The sequence below is a fragment of the Somniosus microcephalus genome, chromosome 9 (genome assembly GCF_052327205.1).
Source record: "Somniosus microcephalus isolate GS21.2 chromosome 9, FLI_Smic_1.0, whole genome shotgun sequence".
In the NCBI taxonomy this organism is placed as follows: domain Eukaryota; kingdom Metazoa; phylum Chordata; class Chondrichthyes; order Squaliformes; family Somniosidae; genus Somniosus; species Somniosus microcephalus.
In genome coordinates this window covers 79,221,106-79,231,934 of record NC_140995.1, presented here as the reverse complement: position 1 = coordinate 79,231,934, position 10,829 = coordinate 79,221,106, and the positions used below count along the sequence as shown (strand labels likewise).

At 45.0% G+C, this 10,829-nt stretch overlaps 1 protein-coding gene across 6 annotated transcripts in view; it reads left to right on the top strand.

The window, feature by feature from the left end:
* Positions 1-10,829, top strand: part of LOC147112491 (structural maintenance of chromosomes protein 6-like) — a 157,480-nt gene that overhangs the window by 29,421 nt on the left and 117,230 nt on the right. For all 6 annotated transcript variants that reach the window (XR_015079511.1, XM_085996790.1, XM_085996791.1 and 3 more), the window contains 2 exons: positions 3,954-4,034; positions 6,098-6,199. Coding sequence is in view for 5 of the 6 variants with exons in the window: in XM_085996790.1 (XP_085852916.1) it covers positions 3,954-4,034; positions 6,098-6,199 (183 nt within the window). In the remaining variant the exon portion in view is untranslated. The remainder of the gene's footprint in view (positions 1-3,953; positions 4,035-6,097; positions 6,200-10,829) is intronic.

Genomic DNA, 10,829 nt, shown 5'->3' with positions numbered 1-10,829 from the left:
TCAGTTGTCGGATGGCCTTTTCAACCTCATGCCGGGCTGGGGTTGTGCTGAGATGTGGCGGGTAGCATGCTGCGGGATTGAGTTGAGGACACTCGTGTCGAAGACAGAGTCTCGGTTAAGAAGATCTTCAAAGTGCTCCTTCCAGCGGGCACTGACTGCCTCCCTGTCCTTGATGAGTACCTCTCTGTTCTTGGCCCACAGTGGGGTAGGACCTTGGGTGCTTGGGCCATAGGTGGTCTTGACTGCGCTAAAGAATCCACGCACATCGTGGTTGTCGGCTAGCTGCTGGATCTCCTGCGCTTTCTCCACCCACCATCTGTTCTTTAGGTCGCGGGTTTTTTGTTGGACCTCGGCCTTCAGGCGTCAGTAGAGCTGCTTTCTTGCTCTCGAGTTCTGTTGCTGTTTCCAGATCAGGAATGCCTTGTGCTTGCGGCTTATTAGCTCCTGGATCTCCTGGTCATTCTTGTCGAACCAGTCTTGGTGTTTCCTGGTCGACTGACTGAGCATCCCTTCACAGGTGCTGATTATGGAGGCCTTGAGTGCAGGCCAGGCGCTGTGTACACTTTGTGTCTCTGCATCACTGGGAGTCGTCAGGCTGTTTGTGAGGCGCAGGCTGTATAGGGCTTTCTTAGTGGGGTCTTTGAGTGCTCCAGCGTTGATTTTCCTGCGGCATCGTTTCTGTTGTCGCCGCTGTTTTGGGGCTACGTTAATGGAGATGACAAAGCGGATTTGGCGGTGGTCTGTCCAGCAGTCGTCTGCTCCTGTCATGGCGCGGGTGATGCGGATGTCCTTGCGGTCCCTCGCTCGGATGATGACGTAGTCCAGCAGATGCCAGTGCTTGGAGCGAGGGTGCTGCCAAGAAGCCTTGTACTTGTCTATCTGACGGAACAAGGTGTTGGTTATGACAAGGCCATGTTCTAAGCATTTCATCAGGAGGAGGGTACCGATGGAGTTGCCTTTCCCTACCCCCTCTCTGCCGATCACACCTCCCCAGAGATCTGTGTCCTTTCCAACTCTGGCGTTAAAGTCGCCAAGGAGGATCAGCTTGTCGCCCGTTGGGACTCTGGATGGATTGTTCGAGGCTGGAGTAGAATTCCTCTTTGGTCTTGTCTGTGGCTTCCAGTGTTTGGGCGTACGCACTGACGACCATAGCGCACTGGTTCCGAGCTAGGGTGAGCCGCAGAATCATGAGGCGTTCGTTTATACTGCATGGGGAGTCTCTGAGACGCCCAACTAGTTCATTTTTTATGGCGAAGCCTACCCCATGGAGGCAGCGTTCTTCAGGTTTGCTTTTCCAGAAGAAGGTGTAGCCACCGCCTTGCTCCTTGAGCTGGCCTTCCCCTGCCTGCCGGGTCTCACTTAGGGCGGTGATGTCGAAATGTCTGAGCTCCCGGGCAACGATAGCAGTACGGCGTTCTGGTCTGTCACTGTTGGGGTTGTACACGAGGATCCAGGTCCCGAACTTCATTTTAAAGGTTGGAAGATGCCTGTGTGTGAATTCTTTTAACACACCAGCTACCACACGGGCTTGACAGAGCAAGGTCTTGGTCCAATGGCAAAGGGATCTAAGACGATTGGAGACCAGGCTCTTCTACAACGGCCTAGCACACACACACAAACATACTGCTACCGTCCTCCTGTCTCCTTCCTGCAGGTCCTCTCTGCCTGGGTTTCGTAGGATGCATTGTGGTCCTCCCGACCTTGCTGTTGGCCCATGCTGCACCTTCCCTGGGCCCCGTCCACGCTGCGCCACTCCTGTGCCTTGACCTCACTGCTGGGCTCGTCCTCGTTCCTGGCCTCGGACACGAATGATCACAGAAATCACAGAAACCCCACAGTGCAGATAGAGGCCATTTCGGCCCATCGAGCCTGCACCGACACATATCCCACCCGATCCCCGTAACCAACACATATCCAACCCTATCCCCGTAACCCCACGTATTTAATCCCCCTAACACTAAGGGTCAATTTATCATAGCCAATCAACCTAACCTGCACATCTTTGGACTGTGGGAGGAAACCGGAGCACCCGGAGGAAACCCACGCAAACACGGGGAGAATGTGCAAACTCCACACAGACAGTCACCCGAGGCCGGATTCGAACCCGGGTCCCTGGCGCTGTGAGGCAACAGTGCTAACCACTATGCCACCGTGCCGAATGATGTCTCTCACAGGATCAAATTAGCACTGATATTCTCCCGATCCCTGGCCCCGAGCTCCACTCGCGATCCACTAATCACTAGATCACTAGTCCAGTGGAGATGCGTAGTCTTGATGGCAGAGAGGTCTGGTAATTTGGAAGCTAAGTTCAAGTGAAGAGCCAGTGCTCACTGGTTTCGTATGAAAACCAAGAACAGGCATGCTTGGGGGATGGGCAGTGGGCTCAGGTAACTTAACCTTGCAGCTTGAACTTGCAGTTTGGGATAAAATGCACCTACTATTAGAGCCAGGGGAACTTAAACAGCAGAAGAGAGGAGACTGGGGGAGAAAGAGCAAAGGATGGCAAAGGAGCTCCCTGGGAAGCTGCCAGCCCAGGAGCCATCTATTTTTATACTATTAGTACCTCAGCCTTGCCCTCTGCCTCCACAAGAAGATCTCCTTTTTGGTCCCTAATCAGCCCTACCCTTCCTTTGACTACCCGTTTATTATTTGTGTTTATAAAGAACTTCATCGCCTCTGTACTTTCTATATTCAGCTTAGTTCTCTACTGTATTATGAACCTTACATTTGTCATAAGCCTCCTTTTGCTGTCTCATTTTAACCTCTATATCTTTAGTCATCCAAGGAGCTCTAGCTTCGGATGCCCTTCCTTTCCCCCTCATGGAATGTGTCTACTCTATACCCGAACCATCTCCTCTTTGAAGACCTCCGATTGTTCAGTTACTGTTTGGCCTACCAATTTTTTATTCCAATCCACCTGGCCCAGATCCCTTTTCAACTCACTGAAGTTTGCCCTCCACCAGTTAAGTATATTCACGCTTGCTTGTATCTTGTCCTTTTCCATAACTATTCTAAACCGGATATGATCACTGCTCCCCAAATGCTCTCCCACTGAAACATGCTTTACTTGCCCCACTTCATTCTGCAGAACCAGATCCAGCATTACCTCCTTCCTCGTTGGGCTAGAAACGCACTGATCAAGAAAGTTCTCTTATACACATTTCAGGAATTCTTCCCCCTCTTTGCCCTTTACTATCGCAGTCTATATTAGGGTTTTTGAAGTCCCCCAATATCACTACTCTATAGTTCTTGCTGTAATTTGCCTGCAAATTTGCTCTTCTATCTCCTTCCCAGAACTGTTCCGAATGCCCCAGGAATCTGAAGCCCTCCCTCCTGCACCATTTCTCTTGCATTTCATCCTACTATTCCTATACTCAGTGTGTGGTACTGGGAGTAATCCACAGATTACTACCTTTTGAGGTCCTGCTTTTTAACTTCCTCCTGAGCTCCTGAAACTGCCTGACCTCAATCATTTTCCTTCCTATGTCATTGGTTCCCACATGGATTCACAGAGGATTGTCATTGGTATTCAATAAGCTCTTCTCTGTTCCACGGATTGGCAGGCCACAGCGAAAACGCAATTCATGTGCGTGCTCTGTGCAGTCCAAGGGAAGAAAGCAGTGTCTTTGCTTGGTGGAACTGAGGTTGAGTATGGCTAAGGTTTGAAGGCTCCCACCCACTCCTTAGTTGGCTTTTCCATCTACTTTTGCTGTTTTCCCCAGCCTAGATCTGCTGGAACATGGCAGTTGGGTTGCAAATTTGATCCTCTACCCCCTCCCCTCCTGTCTGCCTATCCCAGTACCATTATATTATAGATTTATAAATGTCTGAAACTTAACTGAAAATTTTGTAGGGAATTAGACTACGCAAAGCACAAATACTTGGCAAGAGTGCAATAGGTCATAATGTGATGTAGATGACCTATTTACTAATGCAATTCTATTTCTATACAGGTGGATAACCCAGTATCAATTTTAACACAAGAAATGAGCAAACATTTCTTGCAATCCAAAAGTGAAGCAGATAAATATAAGGTAAGTTGTGTTATATGTGTGGAGATAATGTGATAGCTGAAAATATAAACATGTTTTTTGCTGCAGTATGATGCATATTATTCAGTCTTATGCCACCATAAATATAGTAGCATATTTACCCTATTAATTTGTGAGCACCAGCAGTGAGATGGGTATAATTGCATTTGTTTCTGATCTTTTTAAGAGCCACCAGTTAAATTTAGTCAACTGTTTTTGCAGCAAGATTAAAAGGCAGCTGATATTGGAAAGGACTTTATTAATTTTCCAACTTGTTTAGTCAGATATGTTAAATATATAACTTTTTGAAACTGAAAAATTTTATTTTGGAAGTGTATGCAATATGTACCGTGAGACATCTTATACTGTTAGTATTGAATGTTATGCAAGTATATTTAAGAACTGTGGAGCAATACATTATTTTTTCTTTGCCAATTTACTCCCCTTTCCTCTTTGTCCAAATGCTTAGCCTCATTGCTAGAGTACTGTTCCTCACCACTCATCCTTCAGTGTTTCAATAAGTGGATATTATTCTTGTGTGAGTGTTGGCAGGCTATTTGGCTGTGGTATGCGAGGGAGGAAAGAGAACGAGAGAGAGAATTGCAGCTGAACAGGATCCTGTCCTCCCATGCCATCCGCATGTGCACATTTACGGCTGGGATTGCTGGAAATCTAATTATCCTTCCCTAGTCTGAGGTGCTGCGGCTCACTATAGCATGGTTACAGCTGTCGTGGCTGCGATTAGCTAACTCAGCTCATAGAAACCTTTCATCTTAATTATTCAAGTGCTGTAAAATTGTAATCAGAATTTCTGATAACTTGGGCTGCATGCTTTTATAATGCCTGATGCTAAAATATTGGATATTGCATTTTAAAAAGTGGGTACAAGAGATGTAGAACACGTGTTTATTTCTAGAAAGGCCAACAATATAGATTCCTGACCATGTCTTGGATTACTGAGAATTGAGGTTAAAGGTTTATCTTCACCGACTTGTACACAAACTGGTGGTGACTTTGATGCAGAAAGGGAGGTACAGTAACCCGTCAATCTCCTGTAGCATTGCTTTTGGGAGTCAAGAGCAAGTATAGTCTTTACTTGAAGATGGGTTAGAGGATGGGGAATAATAGGACCAGAGCACACAGATATAGTTCATCACCATTTTAAAGTGTCCTTATTTTTATATATTTCCATTATAGATTGCTATTTCCACATTTATAATGGCAGCTGCTTATTGAACTTGTGACACTGTAATGGCACCCTTCCGCCAGTGGTGATGCTGTAGTGCCTCCATTGGCCGAGTTTAATTGCAGTGTGACAAGTTTATATGGGCTGTTTGCATTATAATTGTGGACGTGGTCTGCTACTAAGAATATTCATTCTATTTTTTTAAAAACTACATCTGATAATTAAAGATGTGAGGAATAAGAACCAAGTATTTAACTTGGTTTGTGAACCAGCATATTTCACCAAAATTGTCTGAAACATGCCTTCAGCCATTTAGGCCCCACACCCCCACCCTATACTTTATACCCCACGACTTTAACCAAGCTTTTAGTCACCCCTCTTAATATCTTCTTCTTTGGCTCGGCATCCATTTTTGTCTGATTATGCCTCTGTGAAGCACATTGGGCTGTTTCTCTATGATGAAGGGGCTCTATAAATGCTTGTTATTGTCAAAAACCATTAGCAAAATAGACCTCATAATTCAAGAACTGTTACCAGAAGTGTTAGGTGCTGACATTAAGGTCAAATCTTTTGCTAAATACTTTGATTTTTATCAACTAGATTTATTTGCCAGAGGGGGAAAGCCTTGTCTCTTAACACCAGAAAAATTACCTGGTCATTCATTTATTTTCTATATGGGAGCTTGCTAAAGCAAATGCAGTTGCATTTGTCTGCATAAAAGGTTTTAAAGTGCTTTGGTATGCCCTCAAGATTATGATAATGCAGTACATAAATGCAAGTTCTTCTTTGCTTCCTCCTACCCTAAACAATTTCAGCATTTAATCAAACGGGACATTTGATTTGAAGAAACCCAACCATATTTTTTTTATTTTTTTTTAAGTTCTTTATGAAAGCTACTCAGCTAGAACAGATGCGAGACGATTATTCCTATATCATGCAGACGAAGGCACTAACAAATGAAAAAATTGAAAAACAGGATGAAGTAAGTAAAAGTTTGTGTAACTCCGTTTTGTTCTATTAAATGTTGCACCACTCAAATATAACTGCATTTTCACTTTGATTAGATCATAACTATTTCTTTGATGATATGTTCCTAAATGACAGTCTAAGATCAAAATCATACTTGAGCTTCAACCTCTGGTAGCATAAGTGGCTAAGTGAGCACTGTGCAGTATAATTGGCACATTTAAAAATCAAGTTTGATTTCATTTGAGTCAGAAATATTTGAAGACCTGATGCATACTTTCTCCAGTGTTCTTGTAAAAAATGTTAGTGTGGTGTTTGGGGAGAGGAGAAATAAAAAGACACCAGTTCTGTGGGTTTAGGAAAGAGTTCAACTGGTCTGCAGAGATGAGCTCCTGATCATATGGAAATAAAAAGAGAAAATGCTGGAAATATTCAGCAGGTCAGGCAGCATCTGTGGAGAAAGAAACAGAGTTAATGTTTCAGGTCGCACAAGTGTCAGGTAATGACCATCTCTAACAAGACATTCAATGGAATTACCATCACTGAATTACCCGACCATCAACATCCTGGGGATCACCACAGAAACTTAACTGGACCAGCCACATAAATGCTGTGGCTACAAGAGCAGGTCAGAGGCTGGGTATTCTGCGGCGAGTGGCTCACCTCCTGACCAATGTTCCCTTTAAGCTCCAGGGAACCCGCGCAGCCAGCTTTTCAATGTAAAAACCGCGTATGCGTGATATTTTCACTACAGGGAACATTGCTCCTGCTCCCCAAAGCCTTTACAACATCTACAAGGCACAAGTCAGGAGTGTGATGGAATACTCTCCACTTGCCTGGATGAGTGCAGCTCCAACAACACTCAAGAAGCTCGACATCATACAGGACAAAGCAGCCTGCTTGATTGGCACCCCATCCACAACCTTAAACATTCACTCCCTCCACCACTGGTGCACTGTGGCTGCAGTGTGTACCATCTACAAGATGCACTGCAGCAACTCACCAAGGCTCCATGGATAGCACCTCCCAAACCCACGACCTCTACCACCTGGAAGGACAAGAGCAGCAGTTTCCCTTCCAAGTCACACACCATCCTGACTTGGAAATATATCGCCTTTCCATCATCGTCACTGGGTCAAAATCCTGGAATTCCCTCCCTAACAGCGCTGTGGGAGTACCTTCATCTCATGGACTACAGCGGTTCAAGAAGGCGGCTCATCACCGCCTTCTCAAGGGCAATTAGGGATGGGCAATAAATGCTGGCCTTGCCAGAGATGCCCACATCCCATGAATGAATTAAAAAGAAATGGTTGATGACCTTTTGTCAGAACTGGAAAAAGTTAGAGGTAACAGGATTTAAGCAAGTACAGAGTCGGGGAAAAGGGAGGAGGGGAGGAAAGAACAAAAGGGAAGATCTGTGATAGGGTGGAAGGTGGGAGAGATTAAATGATAAAAGGGATGATGGTGCAAGGCAGAAGGAGATGGTAATGGGACAAGTAAAGAAAGAAAAGATGGGTCTAGAGGAGGTGTAAATGGGAATATCAAAATCATCAGCAACAGCTGCCGTCCGAAAAAACTGGGGGCAGAGGTCATGATCTGAATTTGTTGAACTCAGTGTTGAGTCCGGAAGGATGTAAAGCGCCTCGTGGAAAGATGAGGCGCTGTTCCTCGATTTTACATTGAGCTTCATTGGAACAGTGTAGCAGGCCGAAGACAGAGTGGGAACGGGGCGGAAAATTAAAATGACAAGCGACTGGAAGCTCAGGGTCATGCTTGTGGACTGAACGGAGGTGTTCCGCAAAGCGGTCACCCAATCTGCATTTGGTCTCCCCAAATGATGAGACCACATCATGAGCAGCGAATACAGTACACTAAATTGAAAGAAGTGCAACTAAATCACTGTTTCACCTAGAAGGAGTGTTTGGGGTCCTGGACGGTGGGAAGGGAGGAGGTAAAAGGGCAGGTATTGCATCTCCTGTACTTGCACAGGACAGCGCCGTGGGAAGGGTACTGGGTATTGGGGTGGTAGAGGAGTTGATCAGGGTGTCACAGAGGGAACGGTCCCTTCAGAATGCTGGGAGGGGAGGGGAAGATGTGTTTGGTGGTGGGATCACGCTGGAGGTGGCAGAAATGCCAGAGGATAATCTATTGAATGTGGAGGCTGGTGAGGTGGAAGGTGAGGGCAAGGGGTCCTAATCCTACTGACTTGCTATTCAAGTTTTCCAATTATGGTGTCTGTTTTTATTGGGGACAAATCAAATAAAAGCTGGTCTTAACTTGGAACAAAAATCAAAATGCTGCAGATGCTGAAAATCAAACCAACACTTGGCAGCTCAGGCAGCATCTGTCGAGAGAATGCATGCCTGTTGACTCAACTGAGGAATGGTTTATACTTGAAATGTCAGCTGCCTTATGTTCTCTTGGCAGATGCTGCTGACTGGCTGAGAGTTTCCAGCGATTTTTGTATTTGTTTCTGGTCTTAACTTGGGTGGGGTAACTAACTAGAGTAGCGTGGAGTCTTCTTAAATTCTACACGGTAAGTCATATCCTCGATGAACCAGGACTTCAGCTAAAATTGTTGGCGATACCGAGCATGAAAACATGAGCTGTTCAGATAATCTGTCTGTCTGCCTTCCTGTGAAAATGTCTACTTTGGACACCTGGCAGATTTCCAGGTCATAAACTGGGCACTGTTCACAAAGCAAATTAAGCTTGTAATAGGACTGTAACTCAAAAGAAAAATGTATTCCCTTGAATGAGGAATCTAAAATAGCAAAAAGCTCCTCTGTTACCTTCCTATCTATTTTTCAGCCCTATAATGATGGACATTGTGCTGATATTTCATAGACTGATCCACCATAACCCCTTGATCGCTTTCTTCCTGTTCAGCTTGCTATATCACTGTTCCATTTAACATATATGGCCTCTGTTTGGTTATTTGTTCCCATATTAATTATCTTACATTTACACATTGAGTTGCAGCTGCCCACCAGTTACCCAAGAGTTTAGTCCTTCTGAATCTGGTTGTATTATTATTTGTATTGCATCCTATATTGATACTGTTCAAACTTTAAAAATTAGCTATCAAACACCAAAGCTTGAATCAAAAAAAATTCTTAGCATTAGTGAAGATCGAAAGACCTGCCTGAGGTACCCTCTTTATGTTGTGTTTCAAACCTGATAAGAGATTGTATTTCACTGCTCTCCCGTCCCTCTCTTTAAGCCAATTGTTTATACTTAATCATCATACTTTGCCTCGTAGTCTATGTATCCTTACCTTAGCTGCTAATTGCTCGTGTGACATTGTCAAAAGTTTCCTGAAAATCTAAGTAGATAGTGTGGACTGCATTTCCCCTGGCTGCTGTCAATATTATTGAAAATCCTAGGTTAGAGAGGGAATAATTCCAATGTATTTCTCTCTTGCATCACCCACTTCATACTCTTTACCTCTTTGGGGTAATTATTAGCTGCTTCTGCAGAGCCTGGGAAGTAGATGTGCTTTGTTGGTGTCAGGCATGAGATCCTCCCTTTCCTGAATCCATGCCGATTGTCCTTTATTAAGTTATCCTTTCATGACTGCTCACCCACTTAAGTCAAATCATTTCCAATGTTTGCCCTACAAATAAAAATGAACTTTGTAGTCAAAGATTACTTTTGATTTGTTTAAATCTGCCTGACTTTGTTTTTCATATTTCAGTGATGTGTCTAGCAAAATGCAACAATATATTTAGAATGGCACAAGAGAGCACATACTAAGGCCGCGATTTCTCCTTCCTTGGTAGGTCCGTGGCGGGTGAGGTCGATGGCGGGCCACACCCTCGCTGCTGGCTCCATCCCGGCCTCCGACATGACTTACCCCTGATTGGGCTTGTTAAACCCGCCCAATGAATTTCCCAGCCAATTGAAAGAAGCGGGTCTGAGGACGTAATTTGATGACGCGTCATCAGCCGATTTCTTTAAAGGGACTATGTGCAAATTTATTTTGACAGTTGTGCTGCAAACACGGACAAGCACTGCACAGCTGCACCCAGGCTCTCGCATGCTTATGGAGGGAGTCACAGCACACAGGGAGGTTCTCTTCCCTTCTAATGGGTGGAAGAGACCTCCCTAGGAGACCAACGCAGCCTGGTTGCACATTGCACAGGAGGGCACAAGCAGGGATATCGTCAGGAGGACTAGGCTGCAGTGGTGTAAACCTTTCAATTATCTCAGTAGATCAGGAAATGTTACTGCAACGCCACACTCAACCTTATCCTGCTGTGCCACGCATCACATCCCCATCACTCTGCCTTCCCTACTCCTGCACATCCTTACTCACACCAACTTACCTTGCACCTCCACCCATCCCTCTCTATGTACATTATCACTTCCCCATCTCACTAGCCATCCCTCACACTCGCCCTCATCCTAGTCCAATCATGGTGTGGAGATGCCGGAGTTGGACTGGGGCGGACAAATGTAAGAAGTCACACAACACCAGGTTATAGTCCAACAGCTTTATTTGAAATCACAAGCTTTCGGAGCGCTGCTCCTTCGTCAGGTGAAGTGGAGAAATGCATAAAGACACAGCTTATATAGTCAGAGAATCATGTCAGATGTTTACAGGTAATGTTTCCAACTGCCATTTATCACACCTCGGCAGAGAG